Source organism: Chamaea fasciata, unplaced genomic scaffold (genome assembly GCF_029207755.1).
Source record: "Chamaea fasciata isolate MVZ Bird 193981 ecotype frontalis unplaced genomic scaffold, bChaFas1.0.hap1 SCAF_3, whole genome shotgun sequence".
In the NCBI taxonomy this organism is placed as follows: Eukaryota; Metazoa; Chordata; class Aves; order Passeriformes; family Sylviidae; genus Chamaea; species Chamaea fasciata.
This window is the reverse complement of record NW_027094088.1, coordinates 3,830,651-3,856,159: the sequence shown is the minus strand read 5'-3', so window position 1 is coordinate 3,856,159 and position 25,509 is coordinate 3,830,651. Positions and strand designations below refer to the sequence as shown.

General features: G+C 39.9%; 3 protein-coding genes across 4 annotated transcripts in view; 2 read left to right on the top strand and 1 right to left on the bottom strand.

Annotated features, from left to right (window-relative positions):
- Positions 1-10,933, top strand: part of PPP3R1 (protein phosphatase 3 regulatory subunit B, alpha) — a 38,302-nt gene extending 27,369 nt beyond the window's left edge. For both annotated transcript variants that reach the window (XM_066177763.1, XM_066177764.1), the window contains 4 exons: positions 4,629-4,805; positions 6,233-6,292; positions 7,097-7,281; positions 8,700-10,933. In XM_066177763.1, coding sequence (XP_066033860.1) covers positions 4,629-4,805; positions 6,233-6,292; positions 7,097-7,281; positions 8,700-8,747 — 470 coding nt within the window. In that variant the 3' untranslated portion in view covers positions 8,748-10,933. The remainder of the gene's footprint in view (positions 1-4,628; positions 4,806-6,232; positions 6,293-7,096; positions 7,282-8,699) is intronic.
- PNO1 (partner of NOB1 homolog) lies at positions 10,411-16,713 on the bottom strand. Its single transcript, XM_066177762.1, has 7 exons — positions 16,501-16,713; positions 16,153-16,302; positions 14,600-14,683; positions 14,201-14,261; positions 13,610-13,727; positions 13,015-13,085; positions 10,411-12,562 (listed from the first exon to the last, which is right to left on the bottom strand). The coding sequence occupies exons 1-7, from the start codon at positions 16,672-16,674 to the stop codon at positions 12,495-12,497; spliced, it is 726 nt and encodes a 241-aa protein (XP_066033859.1). The 5' UTR covers positions 16,675-16,713; the 3' UTR covers positions 10,411-12,494.
- Positions 16,712-23,605, top strand: DNAAF10 (dynein axonemal assembly factor 10). Its single transcript, XM_066177761.1, has 8 exons — positions 16,712-16,938; positions 17,888-17,988; positions 19,119-19,249; positions 19,715-19,816; positions 20,550-20,665; positions 21,020-21,154; positions 21,920-22,017; positions 22,747-23,605. The coding sequence occupies exons 1-8, from the start codon at positions 16,747-16,749 to the stop codon at positions 22,952-22,954; spliced, it is 1,083 nt and encodes a 360-aa protein (XP_066033858.1). The 5' UTR covers positions 16,712-16,746; the 3' UTR covers positions 22,955-23,605.
- The last annotated feature ends 1,904 nt before the right edge of the window (positions 23,606-25,509 follow it).

The window sequence follows — 25,509 nt, the reverse complement described above, 5'->3', positions numbered from 1 at the left end:
AGCTGAGGTAGAGCAGTGAATGCTCAGGCTTGCTCAGAGTGTGCTGATGAGTCACAGGCAAACTCTGCCTCAGACAGTGTAAACAAAGCTCAGTCCTCCTGACTTTCCTCAGTGGTGGTATCACCCTTTTCACACTGCTGTGGACTTGGGCTTGCTGGGGTTTCCTGGTGTTTTTATCTGTCCTGGCCTCCTGAGCTGGTCTTCCTAAATTCTGTCTGCTACTGCCACCATCAGTCCTTTCAGCTCAGCTTTCCCTTGATCTGAACTATCTTGTGCCTTGTATTTCCAGCAGAACTTAAAGAGAGATTTTGTGTGGGCAGAAAGTCAAATTTTTTTGTTCAGACACTAAAAATTTAATTCAGTGCTCTGTTCTTCAGTGAGAGTGAATTTCAGAATTTTAAGAAAGGCTGTTGGTAAGGACAAGGCAAATAAAGGCCTTGTAAAAAAGGGGAGCATCCATCTCGAATGGGAACTGTTGTCAACTAATGTCAACAAAAAATGAATAAGATATTATTGAAATCTGCTGTTATGCATAAAAATATGCTGTTTTCCTTTAAAAAAATCCAAAGGAGAACGAAGAAACAAACATTTAAGCCCCAGAAGACGTGCATAGTTTTTAGGTAAATTCAGCATAGGCAGGGAGAGTCACCAAAAATGAAGACTCTGCACTGAAGAAAGAATAGACAGAAGGTATGCAAATATAAGGCAGGTTATACTGTAATGTATTCATCCCTTATTTTATGTTTGTATTCTTATTTCTTAAAGGTGTTCTATGAAGCCAAAGATGCTATTGAAATTTTTTTTCAAGTGTATAAGCTTTTTAAGATTCAGCTTGTGGAAAGGATTTAATGGTAGGCGAGGTGCCTGCAATATATTTAGTGAAAAGTAATGAAATTCTGATATGAAATTCTCATACAGTCAGTTGTGAACACAGTGGTCTCGTGTTTATCCAGATACATTCATTAGGAACAGAGGTTTATATGCTCATGGGCTATTAAAGAAAATTTCCTTAGTCCTGCATTTACTTTGCCTTTTCATTATTTCCTCCTCCAAGTACTGTCATTCATGGTGTATCAATTGCCAGAAGCACAACATTGGAAGAGGTTGCTGTTTGGTCAGCTTTTGGCAGAGATGCAAATTTTTTTTCAGTATTCCCATTAAGAAAAGAGCCTCACTCAGATCTCCAGTGCAAAGCAAACCCTTTGCTTGAATGTTTTAAGGTTTGGAATGAGAAATTTGTAATCCCATTTCTAGTTGAAACTGCTGCCAGATATTTGTACCTGGACTGTGCATTAAAGGTGAGCTGGTACGAGCTGTGAAATGGGATGTGTGTGTATGTGGAGAAAGAGTAATTGACGTTTTTCAAGTATCCTTAATTCCATAATTGTGGCAGCTGTTACTTTGTTACAGTTCAGCAAAACACCAACATTCCTGAGAAATATTCTTACATGTCTCTGCAACCTCCTCCCCTTCCTGTGATCTGATTCTTATCTTTATCATCCATAATCTTGACCTCCTTGCCTACAATCTTTAAAACAAAACAAGAAGTTTTCTCTTCCTCTTGTTAGATTTTGAATTTAAGGACCTTGTTACCTGCAAATGCAAGGTTGGTTAACCCAACAGTGGTTCTTGTGCCGAGCAGGTGGTGGTGGCATTGCTTGTTAACACTGTGTCCAGTGGATCAATTTCTGAATGCCACAAGAAAATGTTCTTTTTATTAGAAATTCCTGCTAGAGATATATTAGCTCAAGATAAAATACCTTTCTGACAACAGTTTGTCTTCTTAGCATGTCTCTCTGCATTGGCAGAGTTGGTCTTGTCTGTCTTTTGTGCGAGTTCAAGCTGTGTTGCAGTGTGTGAGTGACTTGTAGGTGTGGTAATTAGCTCCACTTCATAGCAGAACACTGACAGAACTCTGGGTGTCACTTTCAGTCTTTGCTCTTATATTTGTGAGGGGAAAATGGCATGGACTTGAGCTCCTAAACCAGGAAATGGAACAGAAGTAATGAAGTAAGACTTTCTTTAATGTGCCTTCTGGGTCGTGAGGAGAGAGTGTTACCTAATAATCAGAGATTTGCAGTCCTGCTTCAGGCAGCTCTGTGTTTCCATCTTGATTTGTGAGAATCTAATTGCTGTGTTTTGGTACTTAGGAGTTTTTTAATGTGTTACTTAGAAATGTTACAGAACTTGCAGTTCATTAACTCAGTCGTTTTTGTGGCAAGGGGGAAGAGATCCAGCTGTGTTAATGCTTCTGTCATTTTTCTCCATTGTGATGTTGTGAAATTGCAGATCTAGGAAGTATTTCAGGTTGCTTTGGAGGCTTTAGAACTGACCAAAATGGAAAGATTAGTCTTTCTATTAATACTGGAAGTGAGATTCCACTTACCTGGTAAGAAACTGACAGTGCATTATATACCCCATGGACAATACTTCAGGTTTTGCTGTTTAATTGTTTTAAAGTGAAGTAATACAGGTATAAATTATGCCTATTCATGCACTTATTTTACAAAGGGAAACGTGCTTACATAGATAGTGTGATGACCCACCCTTTAAATTTTAATACTTTTTCAAATGCTTGTGCTGTGAGGATTTTTTGAGGGTATCAGCTCTTTCTGTGTGAGCTGCAAGTAGAGAAATTCCCACATTTGCAGTTTTCCAAGGTGCTCTCTTTGATTAAAATGGGGTGGGCCCAGTAATTGTCCAGTGGCAGGACTGGGAGTGAGGATGAGTGGAAGCAAAAGAATTTCTGTGTGCAGCAGCAAAAGTTGGCAAGTCCCTTCAGTGTATTGGTGAGAAGCAGCATTTCGTGCTGATGGAACTCATAAAATTGCCTGTGGAGCTCTGCTTTGCCATTCCTTTTTAATACTGTATTCTTTTAGTCACATGATGATGTTCTACCTCCAGGTCACTGTATGGTGCTCCGTCTCCTTCTGTGTCATCTGGGCGGGGTTCCAGATTTGGTTCTGGTTTGCTTCTGCACGAACTGGGCTAAAAGGAATATTTAGTGCAGTCAAGAGGTTAATTATGTGAAATACCACACTGCTTACTAGAAACTGAGGAAGGCAAATTATGTTTAGTGTTAATTTTATAGCCCAAGAGGGAGAATCTGTCCCTTTCTGGCACAGCAAAGAGAAGATTATTCTGGGACTGTAGACTGTTTTTTGCCCTTTGTCTCTGCAGTTGCAAGCAGTAACTGAGACTGACTGCAGGATGTCAGAAAATCATCTTGTGCATTTGGGCTTCTGTCAGGCCTCTCTTTCATTCTGAAATCGTACAGTCCTGAGGACTCTGTGTTTGTGTCTCATTGGTTTGTAGACAGGGATATCAAGGAATTGAAGTGGAAGTTGGTTACTGTTGGTAGAGGATCAGGTCTTTGAGTTTGTTACAGTTTCAAAACATCAAGCTCTGTAGGCTGGCTGACCCTAGGTATTAAAAAGACTCAGAGCTGTTTGGTTTTTATGCTGCACTTTTACAAAAGGTACTTATGTGATGTGAAATGGATCAGGTGGATGTATGTGCCTTGTAGAAGATAAGATACAATTTCTGTTACTATTGGAGCAAACACTACTAAATGGAGCTAAGAAATACTGAGGGAACTGCTCATGTACAGGACAAGGTTGGTAGAGGGAGTTTGCAGCCTTAGGTTGTTCTGCAAGGTGTGTTTGCTGTGGTTTGCTCTATGCTGGGCTCCTTTTAGGCTTCCTAAGAACTTCAGTTCCTCCTTTGTAGCCAAAAATGGTGAGCAACATGTGAACAGACTTGGATCTCCTAAATGAAGCTGCTGACAGGATGTTTTCAGGTTGTCACAGGGAAATTTTTTCAAGTTTTCCAGCATTAGCAAAGTACAAGATTGCTTTTAATTGTTTTTCTGGATTCACAGTTTTAGTCTATTCTTGGCATAATCAAATGTGTAAAGTAAGGTACTAGGTAAATGCTTTAATTGAGGTTCTCTATAAATTTGATGAGATTAGATGAAGAGGTACTGCTGCTGAAGGTGAATCTACTTCAATTTCTGGGACAAAAAAATGCTGTGTGCAGGTTGTGGCTACAGATATGTCTGAGATGGAGAGGAAAAAGGATCCTGGGTCAGTCAGAGGGATGTTTTGAGTAGGTGAGAGATACTGGTTAGGACTGTTAACCTGCTTAACTTGACACATATCCCAGGAGATCTCATGTTCAGTGTGCTGAAGAAGCACTAATTTTGCTAATAACTTGAATATAATTGCCTTTCTAACATGTTTTTTTAGTCTAATGTAAACATAATGCCTGTTCCTTCAGAGAACACTTGGTCTCTTCCTTAATTTCTTCATATCTGGTATTTGTAAGAGCTGTCTGACTAACAACTAGCTAGCTAAGCATCCTCAATCCTTCAAAATGTTGTGTCAGCATGTGGTATTCAGTGAGTCACAAGGCTAATAACTGTATTATGGCAGGTGCAGGGAGAAAAAAAGGTAAGTCTTATTTAAAATAGTGTTTGTTTTCAGAATTTCATGTTATCTTTATAGGTGTTTAATAATTAAAGTAGGAGAAAATCTTGTAGGAAAGCAATGAAATGTGCCTTGTGTTTAACTGCAGAGGCTTTACTGAAGCCTTTCTGAGATTAAGCCTGGGGTTGTTTTTCGTTTCAGTTGATGCTGATGAGATAAAACGACTAGGAAAGAGATTTAAGAAGCTTGATTTGGACAACTCTGGTTCTCTGAGCGTGGAAGAGTTCATGTCTTTACCTGAATTGCAACAGAACCCATTAGTACAGCGAGTAATAGATATATTTGACACAGATGGCAATGGAGAGGTGGATTTCAAAGGTAAGGCACAGTGTTCCGTGACTTAGAGCCCTAGAATTCATGGTTTTCTTCATCTGAGAGAGGAAAGGTGAAGAAGATTTGTTAAAACAAGGTGCTAAATCCTAGTGAAACTAAATAAAACCAGTAAAACTAGTTTCTCTGCGTTAGGGCACTTCTGAGTGGAATGTTTAGAACAGCTTGTTTAGGAATGGCTTCTAAGGTCATGCTGACTGAGGATTACTCATTAAATATCTCTTAAAGTACACCAATTTAAACTCTTAATTTTGATGCTGAGGAGGGACTGAAGAAAGTGTGGTAGGCTAAGTGGTGTCTTTCTACATAAGTTGTATTTATCCAAATATCCAAATGAAACCTGTTCCTTGGAGTATTTAGAAAATAAAAAAGAGCCCAGGTTTCTCTGTTGATACTTCTTTTATGGGATTCTTTTTAGGTAGATCTTAGATTGACACTTGAAGGGAAAAAAAAATCAAAACAACCCGGAAGATTTGATTTAGTACATTTCTCAAAATTTTAGATGTATTTTAAATATTCATGATTAAAAGGCCAACAGGCTATAATCTTCATCACTAATTCATCTTGAAACAGTCTCTGACCCTTAGAAGTGATAATGTTTGTCACTTCTGTTCAAGGTAATACTTAGTATTTCTTGTTGCTTACGACTAGAGAAGACTAATCAGTCTTGCACCTTTTTTTAACTGGAGAAAGTACTTAAATCTTATTTATACTGACAGACTGACATATTAAATAAGGTATTAATATACAGGAGCTGCTAACCTTTGCAAAACCCCTTAAATGTCTATAGGGGTAGTTACAGTACAGCCAGAATGTTGGGGCATGATTGGAAGCAGTAATTGTTGCATGGAACTATTCAAAATTCCCTTGTAAAAAATAAATAGTCATGAGCAGTGATGACCATGTTGTCTGTGACATTGAGCTGTGATTAGTACGGTTATCAAGAGTTGTTCCTGTTGGGAGGGAACAGAAGTTGGCAAAATCAATTTTCTTTCATAGAAAAACACTATTTTAGTATTTCTTCAGAAGCAGTTTTCAGTTTCAGTGTAGTTCTTTACATTAAGAAACCAGTATTGAGAGGAGTTGTACAATTTAAATCTCAACTGGAGTAGCTTTAATAAAGATCTTAGAGTTTTCCATCAGGTTCTTGTGAAGGTCCAACAACAAATTTAAATCCTGGTGTGACCAATGAGTGTGTCTAATGAGTGCTGCATTGCATTTGGGGTTCCTCCCATTGAAGAACATTAAATATCAAAGTATGCAGACATTTAGGTGTCACAAATTAGGCAATATTTTGAAGATTTCAATTTTAAAGAGTAGATTGCTTTTACAATTTCTAAAATTTTCTCAATGTTGACTTCTTTGTTTATTAAAAAATACGCTTTTTTAATACATGTTTTCCTTGCATTATTTAGAATTTATAGAAGGAGTTTCCCAGTTCAGTGTCAAAGGAGATAAAGAACAGAAGTTGAGGTGTAAGTATTTTGATTTTCCTTCACAAAAATTTTCTGATCCTCAAAAATACGCTTTTGTAAATTGAGATTAAGATCCAAAGGCAAATCTAAATTGTTGTAAAGAGTGGAAAATCATGAAAGTAGATTGTAAGCTTTTTGCACGTTTTGTCCTTTATTTGTGTGAAGATTTGTTTGCACTCTTGTCTGCAGAGAAGGTTGGAAGAGGTTGGTTGCTTTCTGAAGAATTTCAGTTGCTTTCTGTTTTTGAAAAAAGTAAATTCATTTAAGAACAGCTTGCTGTTCTTAAATAGAATATTTAAGAATATTCTTAAATACTCTTTTAATTTAATATTTCTTTAAATATTCTATCATAGTTCTGTGAACAGGGCCAAAGAATAATACTCAATTCTTTGCTATTACAGTAGGAAAGCATTAAATTCTTGTTTCAGAACTGCATCTCCAGAGCGAGGCTTTAGGAGTAGAAAAGAGACAGGTTCAGTTACAGATTTAGCTTCCAATAACCAAGACTGAAATGTTTAAAAATAAATTCAGTCTTGGTGCCAAAAGTTGTTTGCAGCAAAGTAACCAGATGGGATTTTGAGTCATCTGTTTCCTGCAAGGTTGTAAATTTTTTGCTGCCTGGATGCTTTACTTGGGGTAGGGAAGATTTTCTTTTCTGGTGTTCGTAGAATGCTTTTACTGCGGGTGCTGAAACAATTTCAGGTGTTTTCTGAAAAGTGAGTATGTATTAGTTTCCAGCCACAGTTGCTACCAAATGGTTGGTTTATTTATTTTTGATTCTTTTTTGTTGTTTTACTTCTGCAGTTGCTTTTCGCATTTACGATATGGACAAAGATGGTTATATCTCAAATGGAGAGCTCTTCCAGGTGCTGAAGATGATGGTTGGGAACAATCTCAAAGACACTCAGTTACAGCAAATTGTAGATAAAACCATAATTAATGCAGATAAGGATGGTGATGGAAGAATATCCTTTGAAGAATTCTGTGCTGTAAGTAACTTCTAAAGAAAACTTCTGTCATTCACAGAGAGAGAGAAAAAAAAACCCTCTCAAATGCTGCTCTGGAAAAAGAGTAAATATTTGAAAGGCACCTTTTAAGAACTTAGAGGTTTAGTGAGTGCTTAAATGTAGCATTTAATACTTGAAGGGGTTTATTTCAACCCATATATATGGTATACATATGATTAAATAGATGTGGTATATCTATTGAATTGGTTGACAGCAAGTTTTAAATTCTTTTACCGAAAAAAGTAAATGACACATTGAATCCTGGTCCTTGGAAAATTGTAATAATGAGTGTTTGGACATTGATTTTAAGCAGTGTATTAAGGAAGATACACTTGATAGCATGGTTTGGGCATTGCTTTTTTCCCTCATCTTTGAGTTTACAACATCAGTTCAAACATAACCTGTTCATACCCCAAAAATATGTGAGTTCTTAAAAAAAAAAAAAAAAGAGGAGGAGGGAGGGTGGTGGAAATCTGCCATCCCACCAGCTACTAGAGTAAAAAGGTTCTGTTGTTTGCATTTTGGGGATTTTTTTTTAAGTTGAATTATTTTTGTGACATCATGTAAAAAACATTCTGTCTGCAAAGTTAGAGCTGCAGCCTGCAAATGGATGGATTAGTGCATTATTGCTTTATTTCTTGCACTGGTCTCTCATCTTCAGCCATCCATCAAATGTGATGCTGCCTCTTCTTTTGTCTTTGAGCTTCTTGCCTTGTGCTACTGATGGATTTTCCTCTTCCTTACTTTTAAATTCTTCAGTTTTTGTTGACCCTCTGACAAGATACTTTTCAGTTCTACAACATCTTAATCTTTGTCATGCATTTTACCCTCTCTGAACCTGGTGCTGTTTTTTCATTTGTTGTCTTTGGCCCATACCATTTGGCCTTGGAATTTTCTACCTCTATAATTTTATTAAATGTTCCTCTGGCATGGCACCTTCCTTTTTCCTTCTGCTCTGCATGGATCACACACCTGTGAACACTCTGGTAATGCTTTCCTGGGTGTGTGTAGTTCTGTCAGAAATCTTGCTGCTGTTCCAAAGGCCCTTTCCTTTTCCTGGGAAGGTTCACAGTTATACACAGGGTGTTTTAGAAGTCATCATTTTATTTAAAATGCACAAACAAACTACAGGGTCATAATATGAGATGGAGAGGAATGCCAAAATGGTGTTATTTGCACTTGTTTTCAGGCCTTTGAGCATGTAAATTGTACTAACATACAACTACCTCGGTTTGTACATAATTAATTTCATCTCTCACAGTACTTGTAAAATGTAAATCAGTTTGGAGACGCCAGGGAAGTGTTGACTTTGTGATTGACCTCCGTGCATCTATTGAATGTGTTCTTTGCACCTTGCCAACTTGCAATTCTCATCTTTCTGACCCTTATTTCTCTCCCAGGTTGTAGGAGGCCTAGATATCCACAAAAAGATGGTCGTAGATGTGTGACTCTGTAGGGCACCACCCAACACTTTTGCTTTCTTCTCCATCTCTGAAGATCTGCTCCAGACGTCCAGCAATGCTCTCTGTGTATTTAAATGGAAGTATTTTTCTCTGTGAAGCCACATTTTCCAACATGAGCCTCATGAAGCCAACTAAGTGTTATTGAACTTTGATTCTCTCAATAACTCAGTGTAGCACTTTAAAGTCTGAAGGACAGCAAAGATGGGAAGAGCATATCAGTGTGGCGGAGAAAGGGAAGGGGTTGGCTTTTTAATTTATTTTTCTTCATCTTTTATAACAAGGAAATATCTATCTATATATATATGTGTGTATTTATATATAGATATATATGTAGCTTTCTATATGTAGTAGCTAGGTGGGCTTTAATTTAATATACTTGATTCAGAAACAAAACTAGAGTACAAAGTGCCAAGCAGAATATTAACAGTTCAATATATGGATATACATCCTTACTTTTATTTCACACAGTTTTATATATATAGTAGAAGAATGTAAAATTTTAACTGGGTCTTAGGTCAACTCTTTTCCTTTTCCTGTGACTGTTCAGATGTTTCTATATATTGAATGGCTGACAAAGCATTGCTTCTTATTAAATCACCTTAATTACTTTTTTTTTTGTTTGTTTTGTAACACGGGAGACTACGTTTATTTATACCTGTTAATATATTTACCAGGGACTGTGTCTCTTTGCTAAATAACTTAGTACAGTTCTACTTAATATGAGAATATAGTTTAATGCTACTGCCAAGAACTAGTCCTCGTGTGCATATAGTGACTTTGGAATGCTTTGATGGCTGTTAGATTCCTTCACCCAGGAATTGGGAGCAGTTACAGCTGTCATGAAGCCAAGGCAACTCTGCTGTTCTGGGTTCAGTTTAGATACAGCTGCTTAAGGTGGTAGGTGCATTCATGATTTTTCTCTAGTGCTTAGCTTAATGAAATTAGGATCAACATAACTGTGCAGGATTCCCATCTACTTATTTTATACAGTACTTAGGTTATGAAATGTCCTTGCCACTTAAATTCTGTTGTTTCACCCATGATAGTTTTCCCCCTGGCATTTAAAAAATACTACAGGTAGCTAAATAACTGGTAATATTTTATATATATATATGTATATATGATTCATACAGGGGGGAAATCTTGTTAACCTATGCCATAGAGGAGGAAAACTTCACACTATCTAAATTTATACCTCTTGCAGTTCTCCAGTCCTTTTCCTGGAGAATTTTTTTTTTTCTTTTCTAGATTTGTCCATATCATAATTTGTAATGGAAGGTAACTTGATCTATTTGTGTGATATAAAAGTAGCGAGCCATGTTTTACAACTTTATATCATCCCTTCCCTTTTCTGCAGTGGTACTATTGGCTGGAAGAAAAACATTTGCTAGATTTTTTTTAGGACAGTACATCTTTTCCTGTATAGTAGTTTTTTCTATTTAAAAAAAAAAAAACAAAAATAATAAATTGTTTTATAATGAGCAGTGGAAAAGTGCAGGTTGTCTGAACCTCTTCAATCGAGCACCTGTCTGCCATAGCTGTTCCTTCAACTGAGTGCTGCACATCATGGGCTCTGTCTGTGAGAGAGAAATCCAGGTGCTTAGTGTCCTTGCATGACATGAAGTTTTGCATGTAGATCGATTTGAAATGTTCCTCTTGTTTACATAATTTGCATAATTAAAGAGATAATGTTGCCAAACTTTGGTAAATGTTCATGTTCGAAACAAAAAAAAAAATCTCCACTACATGTTAACTTTTTTCTTCCTCTGGATCAGTACGTGGTTTATAATCCCAGCCAGTGGTTGTATCTGTTCCAGTGTCAACTGCCATGTGCTCTGCTTCAAGGGGGAATTAGTCTTTTGTGAATTTTTTGTACATAAGTATTTGTTACAAACATTTTAGCAAATGCTTTCAGTTTTTCTTGCTTGTGCATATCTTGGCTGGCATTATAGAAATTAGTGCTAATGTTATTTCCTTAGGGGGACTGGAAGGGGAGGGATGAGGTTGGTTTTTTTGTTTTTTTTTTTTTTTTTTCTTTTTTTTCAGTTTGTGTGGGGAAAAAATGATTTATGTTGAATGTTTAGTTTTTCCTCTGCATGCTACATCATATATTGTGGGAACTATAAGAACCTTCATACTGTATGAATACAAAATAAAATATTTGAACCTTGTCTGGGGTGCTCAGTACCTTTCCTGTTCAACTTAAAGCAGCTCTGTACCTTGCTCTGAAGAAAACTTGTTCATAATTTTTTTGTCCACTCCTCGATTATTAAGATTTACTGAAAAACTCCACAGGGTGCAGTCTGCTGAACACTTCCAGGGTTCACTTCAGTGTTTTAAGACATGTTGAGGTGGTTTAAAGGCACATCTGGTTCTCTTTGCTAAATGTTGAAAACGGATAGCATACTTCATTTGAAATCCCTGTGGAAAGAGGTTTAAAAACCACGCCAACCAACCCTAACATTAATTTAGGTATTAATTTAATAAAAGGCAGTTCCTGTCTCAGAAAAAGGGTGTGCTCTGGGCTGCAGGAGTTTGGACCTTGTGGGTGCTGCCCTCTCCTTTCTGCTGCTTTGGGTCAGTGTCTGTGTGCCCCTAATTTAGGATAAATACTAATTTTGTGTGCTCTTGCCTCCCTCTCCCTTACCTATCAAGCTAATTGAAATAAATTAGAAGCAGCCAAGGAACAGAACAGAGTGACCAGGAGCACCTGGAGCTGCTCAGAATGTGCACACTGTCCCCTGTACAGCTCAGACTGCTGAACTCTTGTGTGCTGAGGTAACTCCAGCAAGTCTTAAGTCTGTGACAACTGAAGGCTTGAATCAGTTTGGCTGCAGTGGTAACCCCATACTGTGAAGTGCTATTCTGGAAACTTGAACATTGACCTAAATGCTTTACTCCATTTGTGTGTTTGATAATCTTATTTTAGTTTGTTTTCATTCCCAAGCCTGAACTTAATTATTTTGCAAGACACTTTGCAGAAGGTTGCCTGGCAGGTCTAGGAGAAGAGGGTCCATTTTTAAATCATACTGAGACTGGTCACTCTGATTTCTCCCCTTACTTTTGTTGCATTATGTAACATTTTAAAGAAGAGACACACAGGACCTTACAGTTGTTGGTGCTCTGCTACACTGGAAAGTAGTTAACCTGGTGGCTCTTTGCTTTATTAGGTTGTCCTTACAGATCATTTTTAGGAACTAAAAAAATCTGTGTATGTGCAGATTGAGGATTCAGTTCAAATGTTATCTCTTCATCTTACTCTTTTCATGTGATGCATTGTTCCAGCAGCAGCAGTGACTCAGTGGACAGCCCGTCCTTAAACTCTGCATTCCAGTTGATTCCTCCTTTCTTCAGGAAGATACTTAACCATGATGTGTGGTTATAAATGCCTAACTCTGCCAATTCCTTTAGGCTCAAAACATTAAACGCCAAGGCTTTCTGAAGAAGCAGCCTCTTAAGTCTGATGCTCAGAAAATCTGTCATGAAGCAGGTTTTTGTTGGAGGCTGTACAAGTAAAATAATGGATTTTTGATATAGACACAATTTAAAATACCTTTTAATGACTAGACAGAAACATAAGTTATGTTCAAATCAGACCACATGTCCACAAAACAGTCCTGGTTTTCTTCTGGGCTTCCAAATCCAGCAGAAAACTGATGGCTTCTGTAGCTCTCTAGGCTTGTCTTGTGTCCAGGAACATGGAATTCCAGCCGCAGTCCTTGGTGGTGCAGCTCAGAACCTCTCAGCTGCTCTGCTGGCCACTGCCCTGATATTGCCATAGACTTTGGATGGAGGACTGCCTGCAGAAGAAGGCGCAAATCTAGTCAGGAAATGAGGTGATCTGTCACAAAAATGCATGTGTTGTGCTCACACCTGTGCTGAAAGTGGAGAACTAAGCCAAAGGATGAGTAGTCAAGGTCAGTCACTCTGTCTCACTGCAAGTGCAGAGCTCAACTTCTGCTTTCAGAATGAATTGCTCCTTTGGCTTTTGAGAGCCCTTAGGGAATGCTGCAGATAAATCAAAAAGCAGAACATCTTTCTGCAATGTGGCCAGGGTTCTGGAGCCAGAACTCCAGTCCTGGATTCTATGCTTCTCCCCGAGATTTTTCTCGTAGGAGCAGCAAGCCAACTGCCAGCAAGCTACTTGCTCCAAATGTAGGTGTGGACAGGACAGGGAAGGGGGTAAGAGCCACACAGCCGTTTCTCAAACTGCAAAATCTATATGTAGTGAAGATCAGGTAAGAGGACTTACCTAAAATTAGATTGCAAATTGCTGTTCGTGCCATTTTAATGTTCTGAAAAGATCCCAAAATATGAATTTTTCTGTAAAAAGAAAAGTAGCAGTAGTTAACAGAAAGTAACTTAGGAAATTACACAGTTAATAGAGAATTGGAGGTCAGAGATAAATGTGGAATTTTGTATCAATGTACCAGTTTCTTTTCTACACTTGTAAACAAACAAAAAAAAACCAAAAAACCAAAACAAACCAACCAACCAACCTGCAAGGTAAAACCTGTGCTCTTCTAAATCCTTTTGAAATAGATTTTACCATTTACAAATTTAACAGAGGAAAATGTTGCTGTGTTGGTGAATTCAACTTTGATTATTCATAAGAAAGAATTCTTAAGCTATGGGGAATAACTGAATTCTAGGTGATGCTGGTGACACTGTCATAACAAAAGGTCAAATAACTTGTGCTCATTAAAATATTCTCTTAAATATTTTTTTCTTACTACTACTCTACAACAGCTTCATAAAATTTAAGTTCTCTTTGTTCCTGGCAGAGGACCTGGATTAGCCGAGGGGTTGTGCTTTGCCCAGGAGGAAGTCAGTCAGTCTGTACTCACGTGTCAGCAAGAACGATGCGTGTCCTGGTCACGTTTTCTATGGTGAATTTGGTTTTCCCACCTTTCCCTGCTATCCTCCCTATTGCTCTTGACAGATGATCTCCTTTCAAAGGTTTGACTGAAATGAGAACAGCATGCTCAGGATAACAGCAGTGGGGTGTATTCCTGTTCATGTTTCTCTTGGTCAAGTTGCTGGAAAGAACTCATGCCAAGCACTAGGAAAGCAATTTCAGTGGTCAGCACAGATCCAGCTGGATTTCAGCTTTTTTTTTTTTTGACTAATAGTCCAAACTGCATCCAGTGCTGACACAGGGTTTTTGGCACGTGAAAGTCTCCTTCAGAACTGCAGAGGAAGGCACTGCACTTCATGTGGAGGAGATGGAGTCAGAGAGCATCAAGTTAACACTGGTAGAAATGAAGTAGAGCAGGTTCAGATCCTGCTCTACGGGGGACTCCAAGGAGTGCCAGTACTACATAAAATTAGATATTTCTGGCTTCCCTGATCCTTGAGGACAAGTGATACAAGAGGAGCAGGGGGAAACACAAAACAAACCCATACCAGCAGGATGCACACATGACTTGAATACTCACCATCTGTAACTTCAAATGACTCTAGAAAAAGATCGTCTAATCTGATGAGAGCAAGGGCATCCTAAAAGAGCAGAAGATCTGTTATCAGCAGGTTTTTTTTTTTTGTTTTAGTACTGTTGAAAGCTGCAGTTCTGTTTATACACATAACCTAGCAAATAATAGCTGAAGTTAAATCTAAAGAATAATTTCTTGTCTCACACAACCTATGTCCTCTGTTTATGTGCTGTTTGAAGGCTACTTTTTTATATGGCATTATCTTAAGAAACTGGATGTCTACTCCAGTTTCTAGAAAACCACCTAAGGATTTTTCCTTCTTTATTTCTTACTGTGATTTGCAGAGAGGCCAGGGACAGATCAGCAACTGGAACACTCTCACAATCGGGTTGTTGGGAGACTCACCTCTACTTGAAATCCAAGTATGAAGGCTTTTACAAAATCAGCTGCTTTTGTCAGAGCACTGAGATCCTTTGTCTCTTGACAAGTCTGCAAGACAAGAAGTTATGTTTGCAAATTAAGACCAGGCAAGTTAGGAACAGAACTTAAAAATTCAGCCTGTGCTTGGAGGGGAGAGAAGAGAAAAGCTGCTGAAAGTCCACACCACCACTGACTGAGGAGAACCCTTTGGGTGGAGAAAACCCCAAACCAACACAAACTAAACTGCAAGAGCAAAAGTAAGAGAAGGATGGTGATGGCAGGAGAGTTATTCTAATGACAATATTCTAAAGATGTCTGAGCAGGTGACTGAAACTCATTTCAACGTTTTATATTCAGGATGGATATGGGCAAAATGAAATCAGCTTGATTAAAAACAAAACTACGTTTTTACCAGACATCATTTCATATCAAAAAGTGGTGTTAAAATCCCAGGGTTTTCTCCTGCACAGTTACTGAGTGACACTGCAGGAGTTCCTGCTCCTCCCTACCTTTTCCCTGAAGTTATTTCTAGGAAGTGTCACCTTTCCTCCAGTTTCTGTCATCAAACTTGTGGTAACATTTCATGGTTAGGAAGCAAAATTCCTGTTGTCTGTATTTTCACTTTTACACTGGAAGATCTCGTATGTCAGCATTACTAATACAGTAAGTCTTACGTCAAAACTTTGGATATGCCCTAAAAATTCCTGGTGTGAACATTCCTCAGGAGGAATAAGGTTAACGAATGAGCATCTGCAAGATTTACAGGTTTACACTGGTGTTCCAGTGCAATCCATTGAAGAAAAATCACATGCTGTGGGCCCTCATCATCTGCCACAAACAAAGGCATTAGAAAATTCAGTGCCCCCTTAAAAGATACTGTTTACAATGTCAGGTAAGTATTTGGTAGCCTTAAATAGCTGGAAAACATTGAATTACAAGATTGTATCTAAGACATGGATGAAAATCCTTAATGCTATAATACATTACTTTCTCCTACAAAAATTGAACACTCCCCCAGCTTCTGGAAGAGATTTGTATTTTTGAATTGCAGAAACTACTTGTTCTAAGCAGTAATTGCCAGATTTGATCCCCGGAGCGGTGACACCGCACAGTTTCCATTTTTTTTCCAAGCATTATATGGGATTTATGACTTCCCTAGTCTTTAATGTGTGGACCAAGAACACCCAGTGAGAAGAGGCTGTGCTTTTCAAGAGATAAAAATCATAGAAGGGTAAGGGGTTGGAGTAAGATCATCTTACCATGGGCAGGGACATCTGTCACTAAACCAGGCTGCTCAAGGCTTTATCCAACCTGGCTCTGAACACTCACCACTCTCACAGTAAAAAAAAAAAAAGAAAAGAAAAAAGAAATTCCTAACAACTAAATTAAACTTCCCTCCTTCTTCTTTCACTACAGTTCCTCACAAAGAGCCCCTCTCTGCTTCCTTGGAGGCCCCTTCAGATACCTGAGGGTGCTGTGAGGTCTGCACACAAACTTCTCCAGTTACCGCCGAAAGCAGAAAAAGTTGCCCCCCTTACCTTGATCTCAACATTCCTCGTTTTCAAATTGAACCTGATCTGAAGCTGCAGATGCTCCACGATGGGCGTGAATATCTTCATCCAGTTCTCCTTCAGCGGCGTGTACCTGTTGGCCGGAACGGGGATCTTCCTCAGCTCTCCTTTCCCAACCTGGGGGCGAGACACAGCGGGGCCGTGAGCCGGAGGACGGCGGGGACCCGGGGCCGAGACACAGAGGACCAGGAGCCGGGGGACGGCGGGGACCCGGGGCCGAGACACAGAGGACCAGGAGCCGGGGGACGGCGGGGACCCGGGGCCGAGACACAGAGGACCAGGAGCCGGGGGCGGCATTTCCCCAGCCCCGCTTACCCCCAGCGCCTCGGCGGCCACGGGTGGGAACGCCGGCCGCTTGCTGGGCCGCGGCTCCGCCGTGTCCATGGCCGCTCCCGCCGCCGGCCCCTCGCCGCCCGCCCGCCGCTTCCTGCGGCTCCGCCGGGACACGACGCTGGTGAAGCCGCCTCCCGCCGCCGCCTCGGCGTCCATGTCCTCCGGAGAACGCACACGTGGTGCCGCCGTCGGCGGAAGGGGCCGGGCCGCCTTTTCCGCCGGGGCGGGATGTCGGCGGCCGCGGGCGCGGAGCGGCCGCAGGTGGTGTCGCACGTCCAGCAGGCGCTGAGCTACACCGTGTTCGACTGCAAGTGGGTGCCCCGCAGCGCCCGGCTGCTGTGCCTGGGCAGCGCCGCCCGCGGAACAGGCGTCGTCCAGCTGTACGAGCTGCACGGAGCCCGCCTGGAGCTGCTGCGGGAGGTGAGCGCGGTCCCCTGGGGACAGAAAACCAGGAGCTGGTTTGCGTGTTCAGTGTGCTGATCCGGTGATGCCCTCTCGTTTCTTGCTGAGAGGTCGCCTCCTCGCTCTCCACAACTCCCTGGAGGGTTGTAGCCCGCTGGGAGTCTGCCTCTTCTCCCAGGCAACCAGTGACAGAACATAGACTTAAGCTGCAGGAGGGGAAGGTTGAGATTCGACATTAGGAAGATTTTCCTGACAGAAAGGGGGATTAGACATCGGGATGGGCTGCCCAGGGAGGTGTTGGAGTCACCGTCCCTGGAGGTGTTTGAGGCAAGACTGGATTCGGCACTCGGTGCCGTGGTTTAGTTGGCAAGGTGGTGGCCGGGCGTAGGTTGGACTCAGCGATCTCAGAGGTCTTTTTCAGCCTGACTGAGGCTGTGATTCTGTGATTTTGTTTACTGCCCTGTTTTCTAGGTCGTTTTCATGTGTTGCGTTATGGGTTTCTGGTTTCTGCCTGTGTTTGGATTTTTGGGGATGTTTTTTCGTTTGTTTGTTTGTGGTTTTTTTGTTGTTTGGGTTTTTGTTTGGTTGGCTTTTCATTGGTTTTGGGGTGGGGTTTTTTCGGTTGGTCTGTTATTTTCTTTTTTGTTTGGTTGGGGTTTTTTTTTGCCCCTCAGATTAACCTTTGAGTGTTTGCTGCTTCTGAGGCGGGGCAGCTCCTCGGGTGCTTAAGGCCCCATTAGACAACAAGCAAAATGTTTTCCTTCAAGACCGGCAAACTGCACCCTCTCCTTTTCTGTGCACAGGGACTAAACTTAAAATGTTCAATAACATTTTGATAGTTTTTTTGCGCCACATTTCATGTGTGTTTCACTGACACTTGCCCCCGTGCACCCCCGAGAACTGCGCGGTCTGTGGGTGGTTTTGCCTTTTCCACCCGCTGACACGGACGTTTCCTTTTCTTTAAAAGATCGAAAAGCCCAAACCTATAAAATGCGGAACCTTTGGTGCTACGTCCCTGCAGCAAAGATACTTAGCTACGGGAGATTTCGATGGAAACCTTAACATATGGTAAGCACAGGTATTGGAAGCATTTTCATTGAATCTCGCGTGTGTCTGTCTGAGCAGAGGTTTTTGTTTGTGATTTTTCCATGAGATGCTCTCCATGCTGCCTGTGGTTGGGACCCAGTGCAGGCTTTGCTGGCTGTATATTTGGACCATTCCTGTTTTGTAGAAACACCACAGAATTCTGCACTGTGCTGCTTCCCTCCCATCTCCTCTGTGCAGCTGCAAAAACCTGTTAAAGTTCTGTGAGGTTGTCCTCTGAATAAAATAAAATTCTGAAGGATTCTGACAAGAGGCTTTTGAGTGGCTGCACAAGTACAAACAAGAGGTTGTGTTCAGCCTAAATTTCGTGTCTCGATTAAATATGTGTATTTTTAATCTTGAGATTTCAAATGTTTCCTCTAGGCCCCTGGATTGTTTGATTGTTTGTGTAATTAATGTCTAGGTAAATTTAGGATCAAATAAAGTAGTAGTGTCAAAAGGTGATTTATTATTATTATTATTATTATTATTATTATTATCATTATCATTATCATTATCATTATCATTATCATTATTATTATTATATTGCCCTGTGTCAAGGAACTACCAGTTCTTGTTGGAATAGCAAGAATTACATGGAACAGTTACTAGCTGAAATGTAAAATAAAATTCTGAAGGATTCCCAAAGAATGGGAACCAGTTGGAAAGAACCATGAAACTCATGGCTGGATATAGTATTCACCTGAAGTTAAAGAGCAGTGGTCAGAGCTAGGTGGGGGATCAATGAATCAAGTTATTTTATAGAAATATTTTATAGAAAGTAGAGCTGATTGGTGTATTTTGATCTGTAGTGTGACTCATTTTTGAGCCTAGCTTAAAAACTGGGTCTGGGTGGTTGCTGTGGTGAATCCCACAGCTGCTTTTACAAACAGGGAGCTCCAGAACAGAGCAAAACCTTTTGGAGCAGCCTAAAGCAGCAGCCAAAGAAGGAGTCAAACAAAGACTCTTGGTTCTTAGTGGTGATATCCATGTTTGTTCTCTCCGTTCATCTGAGCTTCTATGATTTGTGCTCAAGTTTCCTTTCATTTTTATACAGATCCTGAGTGTCAAGGGAAAAATGCCATGTTTTTCTGTTCTTTTTCTTTCTTGCCTAGGAATTTAGAAGCTCCTGAATTACCAGTGTATTCTGTGAAAGGTCATAAGGAAATCATAAACAGTATAGATGGTGTAGGTGGCTTAGGAATTGGGGAAGGTGCACCAGAAATTGTGACTGGCAGTCGAGATGGTGAGTTAGTGACCTCTGCAAAGTCTTTCCAGTTCCTCTGAGCCTGCAAAGCTCCTGATGGCAGGGCACAGTCTGCCATCTGAACTAGTTACAAGCTGTTGCAACTAGTTCTTTGTACACTTTTTGTCTTTTGAGTCTTGCTTGGATTTCTCTAATTCTTCCAGAAGCCACAGATAAGCCAAAGGTGCTGTTGTCACTGGGCGTGAGACAGAAGGGACACAAACCAGAATAAATGCGAAATACTAGATAGAGAAAATATATCCTTAACAAAATGCTTCCACTCTGTTTCTGTTTGGCTTTGTGGTTCTTTCTTCCATCCACAAAACATAGTGAGGCTTTCTAGAACTGAAAGAGTTGCTCCTGTCCTTTGAATGATTAGGATGAAAAGCAAAGGGTTTTCCTGGGAAAGTGAACACAGTAGGACAGTGCATTCCCAACACAAAATCTCTTGTCTTTCTTTCCCAGGAACTGTGAAGGTGTGGGACCCGAGGCAGAATGACACACCTGTGGCTAATATGGAACCTGTGCAGGGGGAGAGCAAAAGAGACTGCTGGACTGTGGCATTTGGTAATTATTGATCTGATTATGAGCATTCCTCCCTCTCATGTGATTGTGCTTTGATGATTATCAGTGTATTTCAGGGTGTTATGGAATACTTTATTTTGTATGGATGCATAAGCAGAAGGTTTTGCTTTTCTACACTGTTAAATTTATGTGTGAGGTTTTCTTTCTACAAAATAAACCAGTTTTGTGGGTTTGGGATAGTTAGGTTTTGGACTTGTTCTCTAATCACTTTTGGTCACCATTTTTAGTTGGACTTGACCATTTTGAAGGTTTCTTTTCCAACCTAAGGGGTCTGATGATTCTGTGGTATCACAGATGAGTTGTGCAAGCTTTATTTATGTGCCTAGGAATGTAAAAACAGGATATCCAGCTGCGTGGTCCTGAAGGAATGTAAATGTTGCCATCAGTGTTGTAGTGTAGTTCTAGCTACCAAGCATTAAAGATTTAATTTAAGAGAAGACCCTTGAAGCTGAAGACCTAATCAGAGAAAACAGCAAGGCTTTATGTGGGCTCTGTGTTTTTAATTGGAGAAAGCAAAGCTGCTTGTGTTCTACGCAAGATTTTTTCTAGACCCTTCAGGTTTGAAAACCATCCAGTTCACCACATCCTAATATCCCAAGAGTAACTTGTTGTTGTTGTTGTGTAAATATAAGTTGAAACTGCAGGTCTGGGGCTTCTGAAATTTACAGGCTAAAGAAGTTCTGTGTTTTGTGGTTAATTCCCTCTCTGTGTCCAGGCAATGCTTACAATCAAGAGGAACGTGTTGTATGTGCTGGATATGACAATGGGGACATTAAATTGTTTGACTTAAGAACCATGTCACTGCGATGGGAGACCAACATTAAGAATGGGGTAAGGAAATCATGAAAGTGTTTTTCATTCCAGCTGCTGTGTGGGATGGAGAAATTGAAAGGATTCTGTCTGTGTGAAACTTACCCAGAAGATGTTTCTGCTGAGATTGTACCAAGTAATAATTTTCTTTAGGTTCAGCAAGTTGTACCCCTTACATTCTTGATCAGGACAGCACGGGGTATTTCCCAGTGAATTCAAGTTTTCAGATGAACCTGTTTATTTCCTATTTGGTGATGATGTTATTGTGGAAACAATCAATGATTAATACATATTTACAAATCACAAAACACCCATTTATTTTTTTTTAGCAGTGGCTAAATTACAAGACTATATTTTATCTTGTTCTATATCCAGGTTTGCAGCGTGGAGTTTGACAGAAAAGATATAAATATGAATAAGCTGGTGGCCACATCACTTGAGGGAAAATTCCATGTTTTTGATATGAGGACTCAGCATCCAACCAAAGGTTTTGCTTCTGTTTCAGAGAAGGTATGGGGAGACTGAGAATTTTTTAATAAGAGACAAACTTTCTAAATTCAAATTACTACAGGTGTAGTACAAATAGGTAAGAAATGCCCAGGTTAATTCATCAAACTTGTTTTGTTTTGTGTTTTGTTTAGTGAACAAAATCTGGTGATAATTCAAGAAAAGGCACTTTTGTGGTGAAATTCTTCAGAACTTCCTTTTTTTAGAAAAGGCTGTTTCAACTTAGTATCTCTTAGGTTTTTCCATACTATCATTCAAAGCAGATAAAGTTTCTGAGGTACTTTATTCTGAATCAAAGAAATTTTTTACAGAATAAACCAATAAATTTTATTTATTTATTGGTAAATTATTTCATCATAAAATGTGAAAATCGAATTTGTTGTTCATTTGGTGCATTTAAACTTTTCCTTGTGGACGTTTGCAGACAGATGTGCATTAAGTCAGAGGATCTGTTGGGGTTTTTTCCCTAAGTGAAAGGGATTTCTGTTGCTGTATGATCTTAGTGCCCTGGCTGAGGTTTGAGTTGTTGACTGTGTGTTGTGTTTGCACAGTGTTTGTCATATATTCCCTTCCAGTAATGATGTTAAGAGATACCAGTGAAAATACAGATTTTTAAGAGATACCAGTGAGATACAGTGAAATTAACCATCCACTGTGGGAATGCTGGGCTCTCTTCATAAAGTGATGTCTGTTTTAAGATTCTGTGTCCTTTCCTGTGAAATTCATCCCCAAATGACTTCTGCCCAATGCTGGTTTCTTTTTTATTAGGCACAAAAATCTACCATTTGGCAGGTTAGGCACCTGCCACAGAACAGAGATGTGTTTATGACAAGTGGAGGATCTGGGAGCCTTCATCTGTGGAAATAGTAAGTGATCACTTTTCCAGCCAGGAGTAAAAAACCAGCCATTTAATGTTTTAAGAAAGAATCTTTCTGAAAATGATGAGTTGAGGTCCTGCTTCCAACCTCAGAATATCTGGTTAAAATTATTGCTTACAAATGCAGTAGAAAGGGTGATTTCAGTGTCGGTACATGATGTGGAATCTTGAATTAATCCTTAAGAGAATGTAACAGCACAAGTGAATCTTGCCCTTGTTGTCTTAACAAAGTGAAGATCTAATTATATCCTTGGTTAACAAGGTGATAAATGGAAAAAAAGGGGTTTCTTAAAATTGTCATATGGTAGCAGTTACAACTGAGAAGAATATTGAAAGCCTTGACTTAATGATTCTTATGTTCACATTTTCTTACATGGAAAGATAATTTAATTGTCCTAAATGCAATGAAGTTGGTGCATTAAGGTTCAGAAGCATAGCTGTGATGAATTTTTTTTCTGTCTGTGGTAAAAGCCAACCATTTAAAAAATGAAGAGATACAGGGGAGGGGCTGTCAGGGTTCAAAATTTCCTACTTCCTTTTCTACTAAAGTATCCAGTGTAGATATATCTGGATATGATTACTCCTTACTTTTAAGACATCTATTTGCCTTATCTGTAGAGCAGGAAATAAAGAGGATGATGATGATGATGATGATGTGTTTGCATCAATAAATTTCTCTAAATGCTTGGTTTTTTTGCTTTCCTTTCCTCCTTGGCAGCGAGTACCCAGCCCAGCGCTCCAAGAAGGATTCGGAAGGATCTGAGATGGGCGTGGCAGGGTCTGTCAGCCTCCTGCAGAACGTGACTCTGTCCACACAGCCCATCTCCAGCCTGGACTGGAGCCCTGACAAAAAGGGACTCTGTGTCTGTGGGGCCTTTGACCAAACTGTGAGGGTGCTGATAGTTACAAAGCTGAACAAAATTTGACAAGAAAACAAGAATTTCTGATCAGAAAGAAATACAGTTTGCAGTCTGTAAATATGGGAGGGGGAGCCCTTCTATTTCTAATTTAATTTCTTCCTTAATAAAACTGGATTAAAGAAATAGAAGCCAGATTTTTCTATTGAAAGTCCAGATATGTGCAGTTAGGGTTATTGGGCTGATTGTGCTGTTATGACTTGAAGTTACCTGGGCACAAAAGTTAACCTTCTAGAAATGTGAATTTACACTTGAAATAAAATGTGCCATTGTGTTAACACAGCTCTGTAATTTCAGAGTTCACTTGGGTTTGTGTTCAGCTTATTCCTAGTGCAAATCTCTTCACACTTGTTAAATGTTTATTATCTATAGTATTGCCCATGTGCATTCATGCAGTGGGAACCACTACAGAGACTCGTTGTGTTATTGGATTTGTTAGTTAGAATGTTTGTTAAAGTGACTTAGGATCCTTTAATACAATAGAGAAACGATAACAAGGCTAAAATATTCAGATTTAATGGAGTAAGGTTAAACTATTAAACTGTTCAGCAAAATGCGCTAGTTTATTATTTTACCTGGGTTTCCTATTAAGTTTATATGTTCTGTTGTTTTTATATCTGTTTTCAACTTGATACTCTACAAATAAAATTATATATAGTGTTTTCTTAATATGGACAAAGTATATTGTTCAAATATCCCGAGATTTAGGGAAGTAGTGTATAGAAAAACCTCACAGGCTGTAAAACCCTAGACTTTGTGGCATGGAGAAATCCTTCATGCCTGTGTAGCAGACGGTGGGCAGGAGGAACATTACCCGACACCATAAACACAGTCCTGGGTTTTAGTAGGTCACTGATACTGTAGCCTGTCTACAGAGTTAGGTTCTTGCATCTCAGATTTAGCAGGGACAAAAACACAGGCAATATAGGCTAAATATTTGGTGGAAGATAAAAGATGTATGAGAATCAGCTGTTTTCCCTAAGATTTGATGGTTTGCTTTCAAGTGTAATATTTAGTGTGTAATTTTTTTGGACCCAAGTAATCCCATCTCCTTTTGTGCATGGTGTAATGTTGAGAGCATATTCTGAAATTATTTTCAATGTTGTCCTTCTTAAGGTACATTCCAGCAGGAGGGAATAGGGGGAACCATTACTCTGCACTCTTTGGGGGTGTGGAATTCAAAGAATTCAAGTGCTTTGAGTCTAAAATGCATTGTTCAAAGCTGGCTTCCATTAGCTTTGTGCTGTAAATAAAATATACTCATTGAAAGGTGTGAAAGGCGGTCGAAATACAGTTTCTCTCTTTAACAGTGACTCTGAGTCAAGCACAGAGCAAGGGAAGAAAAAGCTCTCAGTGTAAGGGAAAACAAAAATCTCTTGAGCACAGGACTGGGCTCTTGGTGCTATTTTTATGTACTTGTCCTGCAGCAAAAATGTCCCTTCTTTATTCAAACAACTCCAGGGAGATCTCCTAGCGGGATACAACTTAGAGCAAGAACTATGAAACAACAAGCTCCATGGGCCTCAAAAAATATGAAATGTGTGTTACCTCTGTGCATTTAATTTTGAGATTCATTTTGTTTGTTGTTTTGAAAATGAAGGATTGTGTTCCCCTCGTGAGTAGCTGGTTTCATGGAGACAAGACAGGAGCTTGCAAAAAACTGAGAGGTAGAGGAAAAACAGATGGAAGGTAGTGTGTCCTTGTTCCTTAAAGGTAAGTGGCTGTACCTGTGTACCTACAAAATGAGAGAGAGTTATGGGTTGGAGAGGAGAACTGTTGCTTGTGCCTGTGCTGTGCATTACCTCCTCAGCAGACTGAATTTCTGCTTCTTCGAGGCTAGAGCAGAAACATAAGCAGACCAAAAGCTGCCTGTGGCAGCCCAGCCTGCTCTATTTATAGTCCTTCCCCCTCTTGCTGGAGACTGGCACCTTGCCTCTGCAGCCTGCAGAGCTGGAGTGTGTCCTAAATAGAACCAGAATGCATCTGAGAGCAAATGCTGTGTGACGCAGCACAGGAGTGCTCTGGAAAACCCCTGCCTCACCCAGGGAAATGGAATGTGCTGCCGAATTTGGAGTGGCTGCATGTCACAAGGGTAGGGTGTCTGCCTGGCAGCTACTGCTTGTTTCCTGTGCAAACCATCCCTGTGTGCTCATGGAAGAAAAAAAAAAATCTGTTTACAGGCATGACTGCAGCCTGTACAGAGGGACATGTTACACGTTTTTGGGTTTGTGCTTTGTGTGCTTTAACGAGACGCTGCCCAAATCTCCAACTCTCAGGTTTGGGTTTTCTGTTTCACACCAGTAGAGTTATTTGGAATTTCACCATTTGTACAGGCCCTTGGAGATCACAGCCCTCCAAGGTTTCTCTGCATGGAGTCAGTATTTACATACAACATACAGTTTTCATCACCAAAAAAAGTGATTTATAGTTTAGGCATGACTTGGACTGAATTTATGCAATATAAGGCAAGTTGTAACTCTGTGTGGGAAGCTACAATGCTGTGCTCTCACCTCTTCTTCACAACCACTGATTCTGTTAGGGACATCACAGAATTGGTACAAAGA

Excerpts from the sequence above, each read along its gene's own strand:
- PNO1 (XM_066177762.1), bottom strand. The coding sequence starts at position 16,674 with ATGGACGCCGAGGCGGCGGCGGGAGGCGGCTTCACCAGCGTCGTGTCC. Across the intron at positions 16,303-16,500 it reads TGGCCGCCGAGGCGCTGGGG|GTTGGGAAAGGAGAGCTGAG; the intron begins GTAAGCGGGGCT and ends TCTCGCCCCCAG. Across the intron at positions 12,563-13,014 it reads AATTTGCAATCTAATTTTAG|GCAGTCCTCCATCCAAAGTC; the intron begins GTAAGTCCTCTT and ends CTTCTTCTGCAG.
- DNAAF10 (XM_066177761.1), top strand. The coding sequence starts at position 16,747 with ATGTCGGCGGCCGCGGGCGCGGAGCGGCCGCAGGTGGTGTCGCACGTC. Across the intron at positions 16,939-17,887 it reads GCCTGGAGCTGCTGCGGGAG|ATCGAAAAGCCCAAACCTAT; the intron begins GTGAGCGCGGTC and ends TTTCTTTAAAAG. Across the intron at positions 22,018-22,746 it reads AGCCTTCATCTGTGGAAATA|CGAGTACCCAGCCCAGCGCT; the intron begins GTAAGTGATCAC and ends CCTCCTTGGCAG.